The sequence below is a fragment of the Rattus norvegicus genome, chromosome 4 (assembly GCF_036323735.1).
Source record: "Rattus norvegicus strain BN/NHsdMcwi chromosome 4, GRCr8, whole genome shotgun sequence".
Taxonomy (NCBI): Eukaryota; Metazoa; Chordata; class Mammalia; order Rodentia; family Muridae; genus Rattus; species Rattus norvegicus.
Window position 1 is genome coordinate 148,209,960 of NC_086022.1, and position 24,662 is coordinate 148,234,621.

General features: G+C 45.9%; 1 protein-coding gene across 1 annotated transcript; it reads right to left on the bottom strand.

The window, feature by feature from the left end:
* Positions 1–8,726: 8,726 nt before the first annotated feature.
* On the bottom strand, positions 8,727–24,636 carry Emc3 (ER membrane protein complex subunit 3). The gene is made up of 8 exons (NM_001008355.1): positions 24,371–24,636; positions 16,324–16,381; positions 15,891–15,984; positions 14,276–14,380; positions 13,707–13,788; positions 11,670–11,749; positions 10,906–10,988; positions 8,727–9,856 (listed from the first exon to the last, which is right to left on the bottom strand). The coding sequence occupies exons 1-8, from the start codon at positions 24,523–24,525 to the stop codon at positions 9,728–9,730; spliced, it is 786 nt and encodes a 261-aa protein (NP_001008356.1). The 5' UTR covers positions 24,526–24,636; the 3' UTR covers positions 8,727–9,727.
* Positions 24,637–24,662: the final 26 nt, after the last annotated feature.

A 24,662-nucleotide genomic window follows, 5' to 3' on the forward strand; every position in this document is an offset into this window, starting at 1 on the left:
CCTCAGGCACTGAGCTGCTCTCCTGCCCTTGCTCTGTGAGGCTCTTCAGAGACAGATAGACAAGATAGCCGTCCTACCTCTGGAGTCCTCTCTCTCCATTTCTTTCCACCATTTCCTAGAGAAGCGGATTCTAGTCTTTCGTGTGGTGATGACTCTTCTGTTGCCATCTTAGGGCTGACAATGTGTCCTTTGCAGGACGACTCTTGGAAATGAGCCAGGTTACGTAGAAAGCTGACTTTTGCCTTCCATTTACTAGGTTCTACCTCTCTATGCCGATGGCCTCTCATGAGTTAGATCCGGTGTTTCTAAAGGCTTGTGCTAGAGGCTTGTTCATCAGCCTGGGGTGCTGTGGGCAAGATGGCGAAACCTTTTAGAAGTGGGACCTAATTGGAGGAAGGTGTGTCACCGAGGTGGTGTCCTTGAAGGGGTATTTAGGGCCCAACTTCTTCTCCTTCTCTTTGTTTCCTGGCCACTCTGAGGTGACCAGGCCTCCTCTGCCAGGCACGGCTGCCATGATGTATGTGCCGTCACAGCCCCAAAGCACTGGGCTAAGGGATCGTGGAGTGTAACTCTGAGACGAGAGCCCAACAAAAGCTTTCCTTTTTTACAGTGTGATTCAAATCTTATGGAACTTTGTCCTGGTGGCTAAAAATTGAGTCACTTCGGTCTCACATTGAGCTGAATTTCCAGCTGCCATAACTCCCCGACACCCAGTATGGGTCTCCTAGGTTTTTCCACAGAACTTACACACACACACACACACACACACACACACACACACACACCCCGCAGTGCTGGTGTTATAGGGACACTGCTATCATGCCTCAATATTTACATGCTCTCTATGGATCTAACTCAGGTCCTTCTGCGCATGTGGAATGCGCTCTACAGACTGAACTATCTCCCCAACTGTCCAGTGGGCCTGTTAAAATGTTAGCACCGCTTGAGCAGACACAGCACTCAGCACTGGCTGCCTCCCCTCCTCAGGGCATGTTCACCCTGCCCCCTCCACGCACTGTTCACTGGCTGCCCTCTTTGGAGTGGGGGAGTTTGGTCCCATGAGGTTTCTAAGCTTGAGAGTCCAAACAAAGACAGGACATTTTGATCCCTTTGGCCTGAGGCCAGGATGAAAGTTGACCACTGGAGGGAAAGAGGAGACCAGGGGCACAGAAGTAGGGACACCGGCTGCCAGGTGCACACTGGAATGGCCTCAGTCCAGTAACTGTCCCCATCATCCTGGAGATCTTGGGGTGGGGGACTCTGCCATTGCCATGCACTTGGTCTGTGACAAGTGTGCCTGCCACACACCCGCCTGTGCCATTCTTTCAAAGTCTCACAGCGGCTCTGTGTAGCACTGTGGTCTTCATCTGGAAGCTGGTAAGCAGATGCTCAGAAAGGTATAGGAATTTGTTAAAGGTCACACAGCAACTACCAAGTCACAAGACTGAGTTTAGAGCCAGGCTCTGAGCGAGGATAACATCCTGCCTTCCATAGTGGGGGAGGGGAAAAGAACACAGTAGACCTTCCACGTGAGCTCTGCTGGGAGGAGTTAGTCCCTCCAAATCTGGAAAGGGCTGCAGACTGTCACCTATGGGAGCTGTGCCCTGGAAACTTCCAGAGAGAGAACGAGAAGGCACAGGAGGTGTGACTGGCAGGGAATGAAGCTTCCCAGAGGAGACAATGTTGGGAGCCATGGGCTTACATCTTCACTCCAGCCCGCCACTTTGACAGGGCAAACAAATGAGAGGCAGAGCAGGTGGGAGCTAGGGCAGGCTGGAGAGCCTGCTCAGTGCTCTGCCAGCTGTCCTCAGCTCTGAGGGCATGCTGCCTACCCACCAACCCGGCTACAGCCTGAACTCATTCTCAGATTTCAACCTCCCCGGCGGTACCAACCAAACAACTCTGGTCCTGTAAGACAGGCAGTTGCTAAGTCGGGCTTTTAAAACCCAAGGTTTCCCAGCCCTGCGCCTTCCCACTCCAATTCCCATTCCTCAGACACAGCCATTCCCAACCGTCTGCTATCCTGGACTCTTTCCTCTGGCATTTTATCTATTTCACATGTAGTAGACTTTGGTGGCTTATGTGAGTTATCTTGGTTTGAGATATTACTCATTTTTCTTGCTGTTTGGCTGTTTTTTCCAGACAGGGTTTCTCTGTGTAGCCTTGGCTGTCCTGGAACTCACTCTGTAGATCAGGCTGGCCTCAAACTTAGAGATCCTCCTGCCTCTGCCTCCTGAGGTCTTGGCACTAAAGGCCTGAGCCACAACTGCCCAACCTATCACTCATGTCTTTTTAAAAGATGTATTTATTATATGTAAGTACACTGTAGCTGTCTTCAGACACCAGAAGAAGGCATCAGATCTCATTACAGATGGCTGTGAGCCACCATGTGGTTGCTGGGAATTGAACTCAGGACCTCTGGAAGAGCAGTCCCTGCTCTTAACCACTGAGCCATCTCTCCAGCTCCCTATTCTTTTTCTTTTTCTTTTTTTTTCTTTTCTTTTTTCCAGAGCTGGGGACCGAACCCAGGGCCTTGTGCTTGCTAGGCAAGCGCTCTACCACTGAACTAAATCCCCAACCCCGCTATCATTCATTTTTAAACTTTGATTTATTCTTCTGCGGAGACAGGGTCTCCTATGAGGCTCAGGCTGGTTTTGACCTTGTCTCTGTGCCTCTACTTCCCAACCGTTGTTATTGTGGATGTGTCCTACCACACCCCACATCATTCACTTCCTATGTGTATATTATTCTTTGAGTCAGGGTCTCATACAACTTAAGTTGGCCTTAAACTTGCCTTGTAGCAGAGGCTGGCCTCGAGCTCCTCCTCCTCCTGCCTCCACCTCCTGAGTGTTGGGATTACAAACATTTCTAGGCATTACCTGCTGACTGTGTTGGGAAACATGCAGAATGTAGCTTTTCTATTGTGGCCACACTTGCCTGTTCTGATTCTGTGGTGGTGAAGGGTCTCCAGACTGAGTCAGAAGTGACCGGTGTCTCTTCCCTGGACATTTGGGTTGTCCTCCGGAATCGTGACTTGGTTTTTTCCCTTCGCTTAATCATCTCTGCCGCCCTCCCCCACTTCATTCCAGTAAAAGCCAATCTCAATATTTATTTCTTACTGGCCTCGGTGGCTCACATCTATAACCCCAGCTCTATGACTCAGGAGGCTAAGGCAGGAGGTTAGTTGTGAGGGCCAGCCAGGGCTGCAGCGTGAGACTTTCATGGTCCCCAGAAACCTAAACACCACCCCAAAGACTAAAAGAGAGGGAGTGTGGACTGTATGGGTAACTTTGAAGGAACCACAGGATTCTACAGAGTACAAACAATATAGTTCATTGACCAAGCAGCTGACATAAAAACAGCCTGGAGGGTTCGGGGAAGAGAAAGCTGTCACAGAAGGGGATCTGACACCATGTTCTGGCCTCTGCAGGCAGCAGACCATGTGCCACACACGTATGTTCAGACAAACATACATGTCAAACAGTCTTGGAGCACAGCGGGAACATCTGAACGTGTTCATGGGCAGGCGAGCAGAGCTAGGTGTGCTGACCCTCCCTGGCGACCCTCGCACTTGGAGGTAGAGGGAGAAAGAGGGGCGCTTCCTTAGATTCTTGGCTATGTAAGCCTGTCTCAAAAACCATAAACAAACAAAGCTTCACCTGTTAGAGACACTCACAAGAATGTGTGTGAGATGACCCACCGGGATCTATTTACTTGGTGCTACAGATTGACGCTAGTGCACTGCACATAGACAGATGTTCCGCAACTGAGTTATTCCTCATGCCTTCAGCAGCGCGCGTGCGCGCGCACACACACGCACACACACGCACACACACACACACACATACACACACACACACACACACACACACACACACACACACACACACACACACCCGCTGCCCTTTTACAGACAGGTTCTCATGTAGCTCTTGTTGGCTGGTCTCAACTTCACTTCATGGCAGAGTCTGGCTCTGAAGTTCCAGCCCTCTGGCTTCAGCTTCCCAAGTGCTGGATTACAAGTGCCTGTCCCCACAGCCAGCTGTCCCCACTACCCTACCCTCCTCTTCTGGTATCTTTATTTTTGAGACTGCGTCTTACTAAATTGCCCAGGCTGACTTTGAACTTGCAATCCTGCATCACCCATCTTTCTGATGGGGTTTACTTTGAAAACAGTCTATCCCGACTGCCTCAGAAAAGGGCGAGTGGGTGGTTTGGAGATAAATGTGTGTGCAAGGTGCTTAGTGTTTTCCAGGCTCTAGATTCAGTTCACAGCATGTATGTGTGTGTGCACGAATGAAAGCGTAAAACATTTTATGAAGGACTAGTTTTGTCAATCTGACACAAACCTACCTGAGAAGAGGGAATTTCAGTCTCGGAGTTGACTCCATCACTGTGGTCTGTGGGGACAGTTTGATTGCTGCTTGATGTGGGAAGGCCCAGCCCACTGCGGGTGGGGCAGTCTCTGGGCAAGAGAGCCCTGGGTTCTATTAGAAAGCCAGCCAGTGGGAGCAAGTCAGTAAGCAGTACTCCTTCATGGACTCTGCTTCAGATCCTGTCTTAGCTTTCCCTTATGATGTGTCCTGTAAACCAAATAATCCCTCCTTCCTTGTATTAGGGTTCTCTAGAGGGACATCCATTCTATAGACAGAATGAAAAAATATAAAATACATAGGGGTATGTTATATATATCTTATAAATCACATTTACACACACACACACACACACACACACCAGAAAGTCCAAGAACAACTATTACTGGTAGTTGTTCAGTCCAGGAGGCTGGATGTCTCAGCTGGTCTTCAGTATATGCCAGAATCCTGAAGAAGCAGATTCTGTCAGTAAAGAAATGGACTTGCCGGCCAGAGTGAGAGCAAAAAGGTAGAGAGAGCCTCCTTCTTCCACGTCCTTTATATAGGCTGTCAGCAGATGGCGTGGCCTAGATGGATCTTCCCTCCTCAAAAGATCTGGATTGAAGGTGTGACTTCCCACCTCAAAGACCTGATTAAGAAGTGGGTCTTTCCGGGGTTGGGGATTTAGCTCAGCGGTAGAGCGCTTGCCTAGCGAGCGCAAGGCCCTGGGTTCGGTCCCCAGCTCCGAAAAAAAAGAAAAAAGAAAAAGGAAAAAAAAAAAAAAAGAAGTGGGTCTTTCCAACTTCAAATGATTTAAGAAAAAAAAAAACAAACAAACAAAAAAAAACCTCTCACAAATGAATCCAGATACTTGGGTCTTAGTTCATTTCTTATGTAGTCCAGTTGACAACCAAGAATAGCCACCACAAGCCCCAAGTTGCTTTTGGTCAATGTTTTATCCCAGTAATAGAAACCAAAGGACAGGGCTGGAGAGATGGCTCAGTGGACAAGAGCACTGACTGCTCTTCCAGAGGTCCTGAGTTCAATTCCCAGCAACCACATGGTGGCTCACAACCATCTGTAATGGGATCTGATACCCTTTTCTGGTGTGTCTGAAAACAGCTACGGTGTATCCATATATATAAAATAAGTAAATCTTCTTTAAAAAGCTATTTTAAGCTTCAACCTATGGTTAAAAAAAGAAGAAAAGAAAGGAACCAAAGGACAATACCCATCCTTAGAGGAAGACACCGGATTTTGAGGCTTGCTGATCTTCTGGTACTGATTCTGGGAATCAGTGGAGCTAGAGGTTGGGAGGGGGCAGTGAAGCACAGAAGCTCAGGGACATTCTGGCTTATTCCTGAGGCCTCTCTGTATGTAGGGGTCACAGGTGTCTTCCTGATATTCTTTTTTTTTTTTTTCTTGGAGCTGAGGACCGAACCCAGGGCCTTGCACTTGCTAGGCAAGCGCTCTACCACTGAGCTAAATCCCCAACCCCCTTCCTGATATTCTTTATCTGGAATACCTAAAGCTAGATCCTCTCCTGGTCACAATCATGGAAGACCTGGGGGAGGGGTGGTCTTTTCTCCCTTCTTCCTGTGTTTATTTTTTTTAAAGATTCATTCATTTTATGCATGTGAGTACACTGTAGCTGTCTTCAGACACTTGAAGAGGGCATCGGATCCCATTACAGATGGTTGTGAGCCACCATGTGGTTGCTGGGAATTGAAGTCAGGACCTCTGGTAGAGCAGTCAGTGCTCTTAACCGCTGAGCCCTCTCTCCAGCCCACTTCCCGTGTTTTTGACAGGTGTTTTAATTAGGACCATTACTGCTGTGGTGAAACACCATGACCAAAAGCAACTTAGGAAGAAAAGGGTTTATTTGAATTAACCACCCTGAATCAGTCCACTGAAGGAAGCCAAGACAGGAACTAAAGCAGGGCAGGAACCTGGGAGCAGGAGCCAATGCAGAGGCCATGGAGGGGTGCTACCTGCTGGCTTCCTCAGTCTGCTGATAGTACCTAGCCAGCTCAGTCCACAATGGCTCTACTAGCCCAAGAGTGCCCCATCTACAACGGGCTTGCCCTCCCACATCAATCACTAATTTAAAAAATGTTCTGCAGGCTTGCCTACAGCCTGACCTTAGGGGGGCATTTTCTCAGTGAGGTTTCCTTCTCACAGAGGATATAGCTTGTGTCAAGTTGACATAAAACTAGTCAGCACAGCAGGGTTGAGAGCTAACCCATACACATCATTTACTCAGCTTATGTAAGAGAGGGTCTTATGTAGCCCAGGCTGGCTTTGAACACAGTATGTAGCTAAGGATGACCTTGAACATCTGATCACCCTTCATTCCCCTAGAATGCTACTATTATAGGACTACACCAGCCTGCCTGACTTAGGGAGTGCTAGGATTGAACCCAAGGCTCTCCATGCTAGGCAAGCACTTGATAAACTGAGCTACATCTGTAGCCCTAAGTTACCTAAGTGTGCCATAGGGAACCCTGTAAGAGAGCTATGCATAACCCATTTTCATACCATCCCTGCTGTAGGGAGCCATTCTTCCTGAATAGGATAAAGCCCCACACATCCTAGACAAGTCCACAGAATGAATTCCTAGCTCCTGTCACGTCCAGCTTTAGAACATTCTATCACTCTCTACTTTGGATCTGGAGTTTCCCTAAAGGCTCCTGTGTGGAAGGCACGGTCCCCATTTTGTGCCAATATTGTGAGGTGATAGAACTTTTTAGATGAAAGGCCTCATGGCAGGAAACTCAGTCAGTGGGGCATACCCCTTAAAAAATGTCAAGACCATGTACTCTGTGCTTCCTGGCTCCTCCCCACAGGTCTAGAAACCAGAGGCAACCAACCACAGAGTGAAACACCTGAAACTGGGAGCCCAGATAAACCATTTCTCTGCTCCATTGATTATTGCTAGGCATTTTATCACAATGATGGTGTCATCTAGCGCATTACCCTGTAAACCAAACTGGACCCTTTAGGAGTCATTTCCCATTCTCCTCTTCCAAGCCCTGGCAACCACTAAGCTACCTTTACCTCTATGGATCTGCTAATCCTGGAGGTTGCACTAAAACATGGGGTGGGATAGGAGTTGAGCGTGGTGGTGCCGTCTTTACTCACGGCACTCGGAAGGCAGAGGTAGGTGGATCTGTGAATGCAAGGCCAGATTGGATTACACAGTAAATTCTACGCCAGGTAGGGCTATATAATAAGGCCCCAAAATGAGGAGGGAAAAAAACCCTGGAAGGGCTGGGCATACAGTTCAGTGGTAGAACACTTGATTAGTGTACAAAGTCCTGGGTTCCATCTTCAGCACATGTGAAACCGGGGAGGGCACTGACTCCTGGACACTGGTTCTTCGTTGGAGAGAGCAGCTCTGCGGCCCTGCCATGGGGGCAGCACTTCGCTCCTTTCATTGCTCGGCTGTCTATCACGTGACCGTGAGTTACTCAGTTGGTAGACAGTGGTGTGGCCTCCTGCAGTGACTAATGCTGCTGCTGTGACTGTGTAAGTTCTGCATGTGTCACTTTTCTGTGACTGTGTAGTTCTGCATGTGTCACTTTTCTTTCCCAATTCTCTCCTGATAGGTAACCCTTCTGTGTCATTCTGCAAAAGCATTTAATCTTCTGAGGACTGCAGACTTTTTCAGAATGGCTGCTCATCCCAGAGGCCTGGAAAGGGGAAATGTCTTTTTCAGAGGCAGGCATGGGGGCACAGGACAGGAACAGACCATGACCATGAACTCCACGCTGCCCCTCCCACCCTCACCCAGCATTCCACACAGCAGTTACTTACTCCACTTCTACCGCAGCAGCAGGTCCTGTCCCTTAGTCCCTCCCAACACTATCAGGGTCAAGTTGCTTCTGAGATGGCCACAAGTCACTCTGCCTTTTGGTCTTCAGATTCACAGAGGTTCTATGACCTCAAAATAGATCTCCCCTGGGGACGCTGAGACAGCTCAGTGGTTAGGAGCACAGGATGCTCTTACGGGGGACCTGGGTTTGGTTTTCGGCACCTCACAACCAACAACTCCAGTTCCAGGGGACTTGCCACTCTCTAGCCACTGCAGGCACTGCACACATGTGGTGCACAGACCTAGGTACAAGCCAAACACTCATACAGGCAACGGGAAATAAGCAGCTTTGCCTCATAATGCGGGCTTCTGTGTGTATTCTGGGGATAATGTGCACTGACTGACTGACTACCACTGAGCTCCATCCAGACTTCCCCTGAGTTCTGGGAAGGCAAAGGTGCATAGCTCTCTCCCGCTGAGCCCTCCAGCCCTGTTCTAAGACAGGTACTCCCATTGGCAGAAAGCTCTCAGAACCCACAGAGGCAACACTTTCACAGGCAAAGAGAAAACAGGGCTGTTTAATTAAGAGTCAAGAGTCGCTTGTTCTTGGCTACAGTGCTTAACATGCAGTCACACCCACCTCTTGGTACAGAAATGGCACCCTGTCACTTCCCTGGTCAGAGGACTCCTGGGCACCTTGATCTATATATCCAACAGAAACTGCCTTCTTGCCAACAGTGGTAAGTTCTTTCCTGCCCAGAGGAACTGGGATGAGGTCATTCGTTCAAATGAGTAGCCATTTACAGTACAGCACCATTGACTGGCCAATAGAGTTGATATTTTCTCAAGTTCCAATCAAGAACTTGTATTATGTAACCTGTCTCTGATGAGCCCAAAGGCACTTGAGAGTCTGGCTGTGCCTCAGGGCCACCTGTTTTCACTGGACTAAATATGAAGAGATATGAAAAGTTTGCTGAGTCTGCCCCGGCCCTGGGGATCCACTCTATAAAGAGTTTATTTCAGCAATGTTGGGCCACACTGGCTCTCTGCGTCATTCTGTAGGCTCAAGTGAACACTGCAGGGAGCTCTATGCTGCTCAGCCATAGTTTCTAAATTGTGGTAGAGAAAATGTATATTACGCATGTAAAGAAAGTTAAAAAATACAAACAAGAAATTAAAGGTAAAATGCAGGGTGTGTTTGGATCCTAAGAAAACAGGAGTTTACTGTGGCTGGAAGTCAGGCTGACCGACATCGTGACTGCTATAACTGACATGCTCTTTCTGAGCACGGAGGTTCTGCTAAGGGTTGAGATATTCTCAGTAGCATGGGGTCTCCCCTTTCTCTGACGTCCACCTGAAGGAACAATCACAAACTCTAAGACCGCAGTCACCCGCAACTCCTTTTCCTAAGTGTCCAACATAAAGGGGGCCCCAGCTCAGACAAGAACGAGCCTCGCTGCACCTGCCAGCCCCTCCTTTTCATTCTCAGAGGCTCCAGCTCCACGGAAGTTACAAGGGTAAGTGCTACTGCAAGTTCCGGACACAGCTGACCCCCGTGCGGTTAGAATATGGACGTCTGCAGCTCCTTTTTGAACATGCCTTCAAAGTGGAGGTCTCTGGCCATGAGTTCTTCTTCCACATCATCGAGCGCCCACTGGTGATCTGTCAGTTCCAAAGCTTCCCACTCTGTCTGCATGGGGAGAACACAGGCTGAGAAGGACGCTTGCCACTGAGCTGACAGCTGGGGACAGCACGGAGTGGCCACCTCTCTGACCAGCAGCTAAGCAAGGCTGTTCTGTGTATGAGCTGACTGGATCATGGGAGGCAGATAGATATACGAACACTCATACAGCAATCTTTAAAAACTCACCAAGGCCAGGCATGGTGGAATATGTCTACAATCCCAGCACTTGGGAAATGGAGGCAGGAGACTGTCTCAAAAAGTCAAACACCATGGAGAGAGGGCTCAGGAGTTAAGACATATACATAGACATATACTAAATACCCACATAATTAAAAAAAACAAAAAACAAAAAAACACCCTCAAATTAAAACAAAACAAAATTGTTCAATACAAGGTCACAAAGACATGTTTTAGAATTTTGTTGCTTTGTTCTGTTTTTTGAGGTAAGGTCTCATGTAGTATAGGCTGGCCTCAGATCCTCAGCCTCAGCCTCTTAAGGACAGGGATTATAGGCATGACTGCCACACTTGGCCCCTCAAATTACTTTAATGTTAATTACTATTTTGAGACAGGTATTACTGTGTAGGTCTAGCTAGCACTACATGGCAGCTCATAACCACCTATAACTCAAGTTCCAGGGTATGCAATGCCATGCCTCTTCTGACCTCTACAAGCTCCTGAATGCATATGGTCTACACACACACACACACACACACACACACACACACACACACACACACACACACACACACAATTTCAGGCACACAAAAATGCAGGAAAAATTAAAAAATATTTTCAAAACTAGAACAAGAGCATGCTGTAATGAAAGTAATGGGAATATGGCTTCTCCCTCTCAACTGTCATGAGGTGCACAGCACATACAGTGTGAACACACTGGACAGAGTGATCATTTATGTCCTGGATAGGGTGGGGCAGGACAGCATATTCTATATACTGCTCATTTTGGATTGCACTTGAACGTGAGCGGTTAAGGGAGGACTGGGGTAAGTCTGAGATAGCCCTGCAGTTCTGCACCCATGGTCACCGGCGTATACCTTGAAAGCTTTGTTGGTGTCCGCAGGCATGGCCATTGCTGCTCCTGTCATCTGCTCCTGCATCATTCGTGACTGGTCAGCAGCTGCAGCAGAAGACAGGCTCAATGAGTACCAGGCTCCATAAGCACCCAGCACCCTTACCGGAGAACACGCATAACTTATAGCTGCTTGGTGGTGGGTTTGAGAATTGGACAGCTGACTGGCCTGGTGGCCTCTGGTATGTGATTCTGGGAAAGTCTAGGAAAATGGGGGTGATTGCAGGTGGAACACGGACAAAGCTAAAGCACTCCGAACTTTATTTTAAATGTCAGTCTGGCACTAGACACTAATTACTGAGCATGGCTACGTGCCTAGGTAGTTCACTGCTGTATCCTTCACCTGCTCTGAAGCCCACAGGGTATCTATTGAGACCCTAAGGTATAGAAAAGCAATCCAATCAGTAAAGAGTATCTGAGGTCCTCACTACTGAAACTGGTGGGGAATCTGCTCAATACAGGAACTCATCTAACCAGTCCTTCCTTAGGCTTTAGGTTCGCAGGCTTAATGGGAGTGCTGGGTCCCCACACAAAGTGCCAGACTCTGAGCAACCAAGTACTGCCCAGTGATTGCTGGGAGGAATGCTCATGTTCAGTCTGAGCTTTGCAACTGTCCTCAGAAACTCAAGGACCAAAGCACTATGTGGGGCCACGCTGACCAACACAGGAACCAGAAGACTTCCCCACCTTCACAGGAAGCAGCGCTCACTAACCCACTGAGCTTCTTACCATTGTCTTGGCCCAGGATTAGAGAATAAATGCTCCGGAGTCCAAACACATTGAGGAAATACCAGGATGCAGAACTCACCCTAGCAAAGCAACAGGGAGAGTGGGGGTGGGTTACTAGGGAGATGAACAGAGTTCACAGCTGCTCATTGTATGTGAGAATCAAGACACACTCTAGATAGCCAAGGCACAACCACAGAGGAGATGAACACAGTAACACAGTAAGGCTGACTTCTGACACACAGGCACCGTGGGTGACACTGAAAGAGGCTGCCTACTCTGAACCCTACTCTCTAGGAGTGTGGGTGTGTCTGTGTGTTCCCTACTTAGCAGAGAGGACCAGGCCTGACTTTTGGGAAGCATTTGCAATACTGAGGGTGACAGCTACCTGAACAAATTTGGAACTCGATCATCCAAACAGAAACCAAAGGGCGAGTGAAGAGAGCGATCCACGTGGGAAGAGCGACCCGTGACTGGGTCTGCTCTGGTTCCTGCAGTAGACTAAACAGGTACTTCGGTCCCACAATGCTGATGACCTGTCCACAACAGTTACTTTAGTGTGTGTGCATTGCAGCTCCCCTGGAATGTTGCTGTTTCCCCTGCCTGCCCACGTATGTGGCATACACAGCTGTCCAAATGCCGAGAGAAGATAAGCATTCTCTAACCCTGGCATTTATGCCAGGCCAGTGGACCTGGCAGGGCAAATTTTTACAGAGTCACATAGCTCATGTGTAGTTTTTCTTCTTACACAGAGCAAGGTGAGGCATCTTCTTTGCCCTGGGGTTAACACAACCAGAGATGGCTCTGCTCAAACCGGAGGAGTCAAAATTGCCACTAGGCTCTCCTTGTTTGAGTTTGTTTCAGGCCAGTTCTTGAGAAGCCACAGACAGAACAGTCTGGAAGTCAATGTTACTGGACTTTGGGTACAAGAGCAGTGCTTCCCAAGAGGGTTTTGAGATTCCAGCTTGGTATCTGCTATACGTCACTGGAGTGGAAACAGGTGCAAGTACTGGTTATGGAAAAGCTGTGTGTGGATCACCAGTAGTTTTTGCTGACCTCACAGGGTTGCTGTGAGGATAAGGTAATACATGGAAAATACCCAGCATGGTGACTGGGACTAAGGAAAATGATAGTCCAAACATTTCTATAATTTGGCTCTGGAATGTTCTTTTAGAAAGTCCAAGTGTTAGCCTCACATGGTGGCACATGCCTTCAATTCCATCACTCGGAAGGCAGAGCAGAAGCAGATAGACTACTGTGGTTTCCAAGGCAGCCTGGTCCACAAAATGAATTCCAAGACAGCCAGGACTATGTAGAGACCCTGTCTCAAAAAAAGCAATACAAGCAAACAAGCAAGCTCATGTGTTAAAGGCTTGGACCCCAGTCTGTGGGTCCAATGGAAGGTGGGAGAGCCTTTGGGAGATGGAAGACTAGTGGGTAGTTTTAGGTCACTGGGGGCATGTTCTTGGAGAGATTGTGGGGTCTGGACACCTCACTTTTCTCTTTTATGTTCTGATCCTAAGGTGAGCGCTCACCATTATATACCACTCTCTGCCCCATCACAGATCCTAAGCAATGAGGCTGCAGGGTCATGACCCGAGCCGCCAAAATGGCAAGCCAAAATACACCTCTCCTCTTTACAAGGTGATGCTCTCAGTACTTCAGTAACAGAAAGTTGACAAAGACAGACTCCATTCTTATAAGTTTCAGGGCATTGCTAAGAAGCTCTGCTTGGCCAGACTACTTAACCTTTCCATTTTTCTGAGGCAGGGGGATGCTCAATACCTTCACTCCTGCATTCCTCATCTAAGAGAGGAAGACAAACCTTCTTTTGGCACAACTACTGTAAAACTGTTTTAGTCTAGCAGTGGCATTTCAAACAGCTTTCATTTAAGGAAGGAAGGAAGGAAGGAAGGAAGAGAGGGAGGGAGGGAGGGAGGGAGGGAGGGACAAAATTTCTCAAACTGAAACAACCCCATTCTAGTGAAATAAAAACTAGAACTGTGTGGGGCCAGCAGTCTCTTTAGACCACACACTTACCAGGACGCGTCTAGTGTGAGCAGCTCTATTCCCTGCTGAAGCATAGGCTTGAAGCGAAGCGTCAGTGGAAACGGGACCTTAGCTGTAGGCAAAGAAAAAAACACCATGTTTTTGCTTCAAGAAAGTTCCTAGTAGGCACCCAAGCCAGCTGACGTGTGAACACACACATTCTTTCTCAGAGGAGGTGGGAACTCTGTACCACTGGCTTCTGGAAAATGATTTTCACGAGGAAATTGGTGGCAGCCTCTGGAGAACAGAACAGTCAAAATGTCACTCTGCTCTGATTTTGCTGAGAGATTTCAGTTTCTAGACTATGGAGGGAGCAGGTACGCAGGATGAACCATGACCTGGCATTTGGGAGAAACGTGCACTTAAGCCTCAGCTACTCCTGTGTCACCATTAGTTACAAAGCATTTACACTGAATAAGATTGGAACTCAAGATTTTTGTTCAAAATATGTTGTTATTTTCACAAGAAACACTATCCGTGAAGTGACATTACATTCTCAGTAGCACTGGGAAAGGGGCGTGGGTAAAGGAAGTAGGAGGTCTCCTAGACCTGAGACTTACTTGTGACAAAGCCTGAGAATGTCATGTTGATCCATCCGCCGATAAGGATCATTGGGAGGACATTGGTGACGTTCCCTTTCATCATGTCTGTGAGCATGGTGGGGTCTAAGACAAACGCAGAAGAAAACACCAGGTTTCTCTTTGTTGACAAGACTCTTCACATACTTAGGTCAGACAGCTGTTTGTGTTTAAGATGGGGTCTTACTGTGTAGCCCAGCTGGTCTTGACTATCAGGCCTGCCTGTCAGTGGGGTGAAGGGCATTTGCCAGCATGGCGGGCCAGCTATCAGATTTACTGTACAAGTTCACGTGATCTCAGCATGTAAGACGCAGACAATTCCTCTCCATCTGCTCCTAAATCCTTTGAGTTCTCTGTTGCATATCTTTCTACCTCTCAATCTGACTTTGAAAATTAATAATTTTGTAAAGAAAGGCTGACGGTGTAGTTCAGGGGCAGAGCACTGCTTACCATGCAGGAGGGGGTAGAGCAGCTCTCAATATCAAAACAGAAAAAATAATTTGTGATGACATTTCCACATTGTCATAGTACCAACCTCTCAATATACATATATATATATTTTTAAAGATTAAAAAAGTTGCATGTGGTTGTTTTGCCTACATAAGTGTCTGTGCATGCAGGACCTCTCACAAAGGCCAGAAGCATCATTCCCCTGGAACTAGAGTTATGGACAGTTATGAGCTGTCATGAGGGAGTTGGGGTCCTCTGCAAATCAGCAAGTGCTTTTAAGAGTCACCTCTCCAGCCCTATGTCTCTCAATACCTTCATTCTCAACCGTTTCTAGCAGGGAGTGCCGCTGCTACCTACCCTGTAATAGATAACTGACCAATCTCTGATGTATGTGTTCCTAAAGAGTAATTCTTTTTTGGGGGAATGGGGTTTCGAGACATAACGAGGCCCTGTCACTGAGTATTCTCATCAATGTCAACAGGATCTAACTTGTTTGACCTGACAATCCTAGCTTTGGACATCCTGTTTTTCTGCATCCCTGGACTAGGTTCACTTCATATGTACACTGACATTTTGTTGCTCCTAAGTGTTGACACTACTGTCTTCTGTATGAATCAGAAGGACTGACTACCTCACCTAGAAGAGTGAGACTGGGAAGAGAGAGAGTCGACCCAGAATGCACTGCTTTGACCCACTTTACACAAAACAGGGCTGGCAGGAGCCATGCAGCAGTTAGGTCAACTGTATGTTGGTGTGGGCAACCAAGGAGCAGCTGCTTTTCATTTGTGCATAAGACATAAGGTACTGTCTTCCAGCAACGATCTAGACACTGGTGGGAACTGGTCCCAAGTTCCTACAGCTCTGAACAGAGAGCAGAGACAATGGCCTTGGTCTTCCCCCACATCAGCAAGAACTTTGTAAAATCCACCTGCTAAACTAGGATTTGTGGATTTATTGGAAAAAGAGGGCCCCACTTTCAAGGACTCCTATATTAGAGGCTCGGAATGCACCTAAGTGCATGTATGTGAGTCGCCTAGCATGTATGAGAAAGGCCCCAGTCCCCAGAGATAATTAGATGGCTTCTAAGTCCTTTACCTGACTATCTCCTATGACTTAGTGCTTGACCACCTATGTTGAATAAACATACCTGTCATAGGTGAAGGTGGCACAACCTTCCTTTTGGTTTTTTTGAAAAATCCATCCTCTGGGTTGTTGAAGTAATATTTCCGTGTTAAGAAAGACTAGCAGAAAAAAGAGAATCTTTTTTAAATATGAGAGTTGTGAAATAGTAAATTGCCAAATTATCCCCCAGGGAACTGACTAAAGGCCCTTGGAATACACTTCTACACTCTGAGCTGTCAGTTTCCTTGGCAGCCAATCTGACACTTCAGCTGAGTCACAGTTAAAAACAGTTTCCTAAGAAGGGTGAGGGCAAGTGACAGCATATACCAGCAGGCTGCGCTTAATAATCGGAGAGCCACCTCCAGTTTTCTCTGGCGCCCCTCTTATAAATAACATTCAGGTTTTTACTGCCCTTACAGGTGAATAGTGGAGCTTTTAAATAAAAGATCAGTGAGTACCTGCTTGGGAATGTATTTTCCATTTTCTCTGAGGACTCTGCTTCGAATTAGGACCTGACTGGAAAACACAAGACAAAGAGATGTTAGAATGTGAAACAAGAGGAAAACGATCGTGAAGCAGAAGGCCCATTCAGACATAAGAGAGGACCTGTTTGGCAATAGCTGGGTGTGGAAACTTTCCAAGAACCCTAAAAATCAATGACACATATTCAACTCGCCACTCAGGCTTTCACAAGGGTTGTCTTCAGAGTCACCGGGCTCTGTACAAATAAAGGTTTCTGAGGAAGGCAATCGGGGACATTGCACTTGGCCTTTCTGGATTCGATGTGAGACACAAAGGAACTCTCCTTGCAAGGGAAGTGTAGCTGGAGAGTGCTCCGGAGATCTGGAGGCGGGGGTGGGAGGGCCGGGAGGGCAAAAGAGGAGCTGCTTCATTCACTCAGAGAAACGAGGGCAGGCCTCAAGATGGCTGTTACCTGACAGATAATGGAGAGAAACTCCACCTAGGGCTCAAACCAACTTCCTTCCAACTCTTCAGTAGTTACTGAATACATTATTGGTGATTTTTAGAGTAAATAATATGCAGCAGAAATAAAACACCATACTTTCCCCTAGGTTTTCAGAAGTTGTTTAATGGAGGGAGAGGGGAAGAGTTCTTGGGTCAATGGAAATTCTTGAGAACCAAGAAGACTTTAGGCAGAAATGCAGAGAATGCTCCGCTTTCTCATTCCTGCTCAGCACAAGCCGCATGCTCCAAGTAGTGAGAGCCAGTGGGTCGGTTGGCCACCTTCCACATGCCCAGCTGCTGCGTGTGCTGCTATGCTCTGCTGCCAGCCTCTTCTGCCAGTTCTACCCCACCCACCGAAGTTCCTTCCTTGAGCTCATCTTCCACCACAAATTCTTCCAAAGAACTCCACCTGCTTTCCCTCCTCTCAGCCTCGTGATAGTCCACAGCTGTCTGCCTTACACAGGCCTACAGAAGAGATGTGTGATATGTTCTGTACCCTGGGAGCTGTTACAGATTCTCCAATGGACTCTGTACCAAGACAATTCTGTGAAAAGCTAAGTTTAAGTTCAGACAGAGTAAGAATTTCTGGGCTGGAGGGACAGCTCATAGTTAAGCACCCTGACTGTTCTTCCAGAAGACCTGAGTCGAAGTCCTAGCACCCTCATGGCAGCTCACAACCATCTCTGACTCTAGTTCCAGGGAATCCAATGCTCTTTTATGGACTCCTTGGGCACTGCATGCACACGGTACACAGACATACAAGCAAGCAAAACACCCATACACATAAACTAATAAAAATGTTTAAAAAACGGAGTCTTTTATAATCGTTTGTCCTTATTCAGATCTTGTCTCTGCTAGTTTTATACTGTCTCACTATGGAGCCCTCACTGGCCTCGAACTCACAGAAATCTGCCTGCTTCTCTGCCTTCTGAATACTGGGAGTAAAGGTGTATGCCACTGTGCCTGGCCTTCTATGCCTTATAAACTGTGATCTTGGGCAAGTCATGCTAATTCCCTACCACTCCCAATCTCACAAGCACAGACTCAGGCTTTTACTGCACACATTTCTTAAACTTCTAACTACCAGATGCCATGTTAGCGCCATAAGCAATGATGAAAATGTAAATTTCCTATTATGTTTAGAGTAAGAAATCCAATAATAAACACAGTGTGATAGCACACCACTGTAATGCCAGCCCTGTGAAAGTGGCGACATCCTTCACTATACAGCAAGTCTGAGGGCAGCCTGAGCTACATAGCACATTACCTAAAAAAAGAAAGTCCTAACTACAGGAACAATGTGAACTTGAACCATCACATCCCAGAGAACTAGGTGGCATGATGGGAGTGTATGAGAGGATACCGAGCAGGAGGAATCTCTACTCAGAATGTAGGATTAAGTAAGACTTTTATTCTTTTAGTATAGTATGTTTTGTCTGGATATATATCTGTATACCACCTGTGTGCCTGGTGCCCTTGGAAGTCAGAAGAGGGTGTTAGATCCCCTTCACTGGGTGTACATAAAGTTATAGTATATTTTGTGCAACCGTGTGGGTGGTGGGCATTGATCCTCTGCAAGAACAACATATGTTCTTAACCACTGAGCCATCTTGCCAGTCCCATAGGTAGGAATCTTAAGGATGAGTGGGAATTACCTAGTCAAAGCACCAAGGGATGTCACAGGTATGAGTGCTGTAACAAAATCAACTCTCTGGCTGAGGACAGGCCATATGCAAGAAAAAAATGAGCAAGAAGAGGTGGGCAAGACCCAGAGTGAGGACTGGAGAGATGGCTCAGTGGTTAAGACAACTTCCTGCTCTTGTAGAGAACTTGGGTTTGGTTGTCAGCACCCACATGTTGGCTTCCAACCATCTGTAACTCCAGTTTCGGTTCCAACCTCCTCTCCTGAACTCTGAGGGCACATTACATTTGTGGGGCAAAACACCCACACATGTTAAAAACAAACAGACTCTTCAAGGCAATGTAGGCCATGTAAGGCCATGTTCTATGAAGTTAAATATTGAAGGGATTTAAGCCAAGCCTGTCTATATCATCTGAGTGAATTTATTTTTTTATATGTAAAACTAATGATTTAATGGCTATGAGCAAGGTGAATTTATTTTTAACATTTATTTAGTGTGTGTGCGTGTGTGTGCATGCCACCTCACACATGTGGACGTCAGAGAACAACTAGTAGGAGCAGGTCTCTCTGTCTCCCACAGAAGTACTTGGGATCAATCTCAGGCCATTGGTTAGGCTTGGCACCAACAGCCTTTAACCACTGAGCCATCCCGCTGGTTTTCTCATCTCATTTGAAGTGTTCACTGTTGGACCTGGCACATCCCGGGTTGGTGGCATCTATTATTTTTCTTTTTGCCTGTTTTATCACTTGGACTGAAACTCTATTAGAGCAGAAGCTTGCCACTGTCACGTTTTGTACCTCCACAGAGTGTAGGGCACAGTCCTGGCCACCTGTAGCCCTGTCAGGGCTCTCTCTGACACTCGGATAACAAAACATCAGCTAAGCTCTTATACTGAAACTACTGAGGAACTCTGTAGAGTTGAGGCTGAGGATGGTGATCAAGACAAGGCTGACTTAGCCTGTGTACTCTTTTTTTTTTTTTTTTTTTTTTTTGTTCTTTTTTTCGGAGCTGGGGACCGAACCCAGGGCCTTGCGCTTCCTAGGCAAGCGCTCTACCACTGAGCTAAATCCCCAACCCCAGCCTGTGTACTCTTGATGCTCAGGCTCTGAAGTTGAGATCCCTAACTATATTCTCCCAAGTGTAAAAATTCCACACGAAAACACTAGTTTTGCATTTTAATTTCTACAAATATCTAAGAATAAATCCTTGTACTGGGTAACCTTGGTAATTTGAAATTAAAAGACTTTTTTTAAGATAGAAAAAAAAAAACCCCACTATGCAGTGCTAGCTTTTTTTTTTTTTTTAAACTTGATAGGCTGCTTGTCTTAGTTAGGATTTTATCACTGTGAAGAGGCCATGACCCTGACCAAGGCTTCTCTTATAAAGGACAACATTTACTTAGGGCTGGCTGAGTTTCTGAGATTCAGCCCATTATCATCATAGGCATGGCAGCGTGCACACAGACATGGAGCTGGAGGAACAAACATCTTGATCCACAGGCAGCAGAAGGAGACAGTGTGCCACACTGGGTATAGCTGGATGTTAGGAGACCTTAAAGCCCAACTACCCAGTGACAAACTTCTTCCAACAAGGCCATACCTACTCTAAAAAGGCTAAACCTCCTCATAGCGCCACTCTCTATGGACACACAATTCTATAGGGCCCACACCTATTCAAACTACCATGCTGCTCTAGAATTTATGATCTTTATACTTCAGTCTTCTGAATACTGGGATTAAAGAGGCATACCATTATAGGTAGCAAAACTTTAGTTTTTAAAAAGCATGTATACATTTATTTGGGATAGGGTGCAGTATACATTATGGGTCACATTTGGAGGTCATAGAGCAGCCTGCAGAAGTTGGTTTTCTCATTTTACTGTATTTATAGGTTCTAGGTATTTAACTCAGTGTTGGGTGGGTAGTGGCTGAGCTTCTCACTGCTCACAACTTTAGTTTTTAGTTAGTGTATTTCTCCCAATCCCCAAGAATCTGTTTTTGTTTTCTTTTCTCTCTAAATGAGTCAATATATTCTCTGAGTTTGAGAAACACACACACACACACACACACACACACACACACACACACAGTCTCCAGATATAGGGTAATGCATCCTATTCATGTATATTTCTTTCATTTCTCGTTTAATACATTATACAAAAAAGAATCAGTTAATTTTTTTTTTTTTAAGGGAAGGTCTCACTTTATAGTCATGGTTGGCTTCGAACTCACTATTTAGACCTGACTAGCTTTAAACTGCCTCTGCTTCCCAAGTACTGGGATTAAAGACATGTGCCACTGTATCTGGCCCACAGCTAAATATCGACCCAGTAGGAGTTTAATAAAGTAAGATAGCAAATTTCCCTTTTTGTGACTATTCGAGCTAAAGTCAACTCATACTGTATCAAAAGAAACACTTTACAATAAAGAACATCTTTCAAAAGTTACTTTATTTTTGTGTGTCTGTGAATGCATGTTCTGTGTGGAATTAGATCCTCTGGAGCTGAGGTTATTAGCAGCTGTGAGCTGCCTCACACAGGTGCTGGGAACTGAACTCAGGCCCTTTGAAAGAGCAGTAACTACTTTGAACATCAACAGTGCCAAGAACAGGTTCTGGTAGGGTAAAGATGCACCATGTCAGAGCAGGCATGATCCAAACACCTCACTTAGAGATGCAGCAATTATGACTAGAGATGTTCCTTACAGCAGTGACTCTCTACAGGGATAGTACCATCTTCTAGAGGCCTATGGAATCTGGGAAACTTTGTGTTTCTTTTGAGACAGTGTTTCACTTAGCCCAGGCTGGTCATGAAATCTCAATTCTCCTGCCTCATCCTCTCATGGGTTGGGATTGTAGGTGTGCACCACTACCTCTGGCTATTTCAAGGGAGAGGGTTGATGTGAGACATTGTCTTACTCTATAGCCCAGGCTGAGCTCAAACTCCTGGTGATCCTACCTAAGCTCCCTACCCTCTAGGATTCTAGGTGTAAGCCACCCTGTTTGGCATATTTGGAACTTTTTTGATTGTCATAATGACAGTGTGGAGGAGAAATGGCATATAACTGTCACTAGTCATAGATTCAGAGGCGTTTTGATATCCTCAATGGTTCGGTTATGTAACAAGGAACTGTCCTGTGTCCTACACACTTCTGTATACCTCATCAAACTGTTCTAGTTATCTAAGGCACAAACCTAACTTCAGTGTGGAAGGAGCACAGGCTTTATATTACTAAGTTTATAAACAGGCAGCACCCAGGGTGGGGAAAAAAATCAGACTTGGTTCTGTGTAGACTTAGTATCATCTGCTTTAGTTCCCAATTGACTGACTTGTCCTGGTTGTAATTTTATAGCTAGATATATGTATGCATATGACATCTTGTAAGATAGCTGTGCACAAATATGCATGTATAAAATACATATCATCTTACTAAAAATCTCTTTATTTCTGATTATTACAACTTAAACACTGTGTTGCCTTTTAAAAGTTCTTGAAAAACAATCAAAAAACAGAACAAACAAACCTTCTTAAATATACACTGCACTGAGTGTGAACTTCATCTGTAGAATACAAAAAGAGCTGAGGGTCTGATGTCAGTTAGAACCATTACTCTAAAACTGTAAGGTGAACCAGGGCAGAAAACTGCATCATATAGTTACCACCATATGGGTTAGTATACATATATAATGGTCTATTACCCTGATTACTTTGGGAAGGCTGTTTAATTTCTCTGACTTTCCTTTTCATTATGAAAGTGGGTTTAGGATAACATGCTTGATTGTAAGGATAAAGTGACAATTATTTTATAGAAATCAGAAACTGTTGACTGAGGGTGGAGTGAAAGCTGAGTAGTTAACCCACTTGCTGTTCTTGCAGAGGACCCTGGTTCAGTTCCTAGATCCCACATGGCAGCTCACAACTAGTTTTCTGCAACTCCAACTCCAGTGGATCCATCACCCTCTTCTGGCCTCCGCAGGCACCATACACAAAGTACATACACATACATATATGCAGGCAAATACTCTATCACATAGAACAAAACAAAAATACATTTTTTTGAGACAGATATTATGTCTCAAAAATTATGTAGCTCTGGCTGTCCTGGAACTCTCACATATCTACCTGCTTCTGCTTCCCGAGTACTGGGATTAAAGGCATGCACCACCATGGTAGCAAAAATAAATATTTTAAAAAACTAAGTAAAATTAAATTACTGAGTTTTCTTCACTCCCCATCTTTTTGTAGTAGTTTTCAAGTCTGTAGTAAGCTAACTCCCAAGGTTTGCTTCAGGGAGCTGTCTCTAGTCAGCTCTGAAACTAATGCCACACAAAAATAATCATAGTGGCCACTGTTGGGGAATAGAAAGAGGCTAGGCTTGGGAACCACAGATTTGGCTTAAAGTCCTGAACTGACATCTACTGCTATTATGGAACTCTATAAAGTCCCGGTTTCTATGAAATGAGGACACTGTATCAACCACATGGACTTGCTTTAGGTTTTAAATAAATTAATGAATATAAGTCCTTACCATTGTACCTGCTTAGAATGTTTCATAAAGCTGGCTCATTACTATTATTATTAGTAGTAGTAGTAGTATTAGTAGCAGCAGCAGCATAATAAGGAAAGTCAATTGACAGGTTCCCATGCACACCAGCCTGACTTCTGGACTACAGGTAGCTTGCTTGAACTTCTGATCTTCCTACCTCCAGCTTTGAGTCCTGGGATTACAGGCTTGCACTGCCACATTTGGCTTACGCCAGGGTAAGGAATTGAACCCAGGGCTTCAAAGCCAGTTGTGCAAGCACTGTACCCAACTGAGTTACATCACAATCTCACTGCTGAAGAAGTGTTTTGAGGGCTGGAGAGATGGCTCAGCCGTTAAGAGCACTGACTGCTCTTCCAGAGGTCCTGAGTATAATTCCCAGCAACCACATGGTGGCTCACAACCATCGGTAATGGGAACTGATGCCCTCTTCTGGTGTGTCTGAAAAGAGAGACAGTCTACTCATATACATAACATAAAGAAATCTTCAAAATTAAGGGGTTTTAATTTAAGACAATCTTTAAATCACCAGCAAGTGGAAATCCAGTATTACCTGCCACAAAAAGAAACGTTAACATATGATAAAATGAGGTTTTTTTCCCCACTGCTCTCTGCAGAAACTTCTGAGCCTGACATTCTCTTTGTTAAAGTGATTCCTATGTGATCTGGACATGTTGAGGTAAGAGCAGCACTTTTTTTAGTCTCTGGAAATGACTAGAATAAAATGACTGAAAACGGTTAGTGATTTTAATGTGAACTGCCTGAAGTTATATCAAAGTTCTGTCTCCATAGAAAAACACTGTAAGAAAGCCAGTGAGGAGAGGATGCCTCCACTTTAGGCAGGCGAAATGTTCCATTACGACTCCTCAGTCTCAAAGCTTTGGAAGCACTTTATACCATAGCATCTCAGCAGACCATTACAGTTGTTTGGTAGAATGTAGATTATGAAATCCACTTGATTGGATGTTAGCAGATGTTATTACTTAAGGTAATAATGCATCTGGCTCTTGGTAGGTACTCTTAATAAAGGAATGGAGCGGGATAGTTCATAGATAACCTCACTGATGGTTGACCACTAGCCTAACAATATTAACAATGTTTTCTTAAACCCTTGCCCTGTGCTAAAGGCTTTTAGATATCATCTAATCTAATCTAACATCCACATGCCTGTTCTGTTAGGTAGGTACTGTTATTATCCCCATTTTACAGACAAAAGCGAAACACAGATAACTGCCAAGGTCAACCTACCATACCAGTAGGGGCGCGATGAAAACTCAGTTAAAGTGATATAATCCTTGCACTTTCTTGACCAAGGTCACCCGGGAATGAGGGCAGGATAGGGTGAGGGTACTGACCTGTCCGACACTTGTTCCTGGGTGAGCTTCTTATCGCTCTGCAGTAGGATTGACACGTAGTGGCGGATCATGCCCACGAAGAAGGTGATTATAACGATGGGCAGGACCACCCAGAGGCGGATGTTAGAGTCAAGCAGCAGCTCGGGCCCCGCCATCTTCGCTGAAAGTTGGCTGCGGGTTGGGAGGTGTTGCGTTCCTCCCGGATTTTGGATCGGGGCCTTCACCCGCCCCTCAGTCAAGCTGGTGTGGAATCTGGGGCAGCTTAGCTTTCTACGCGTACTGTTTCCAGCTG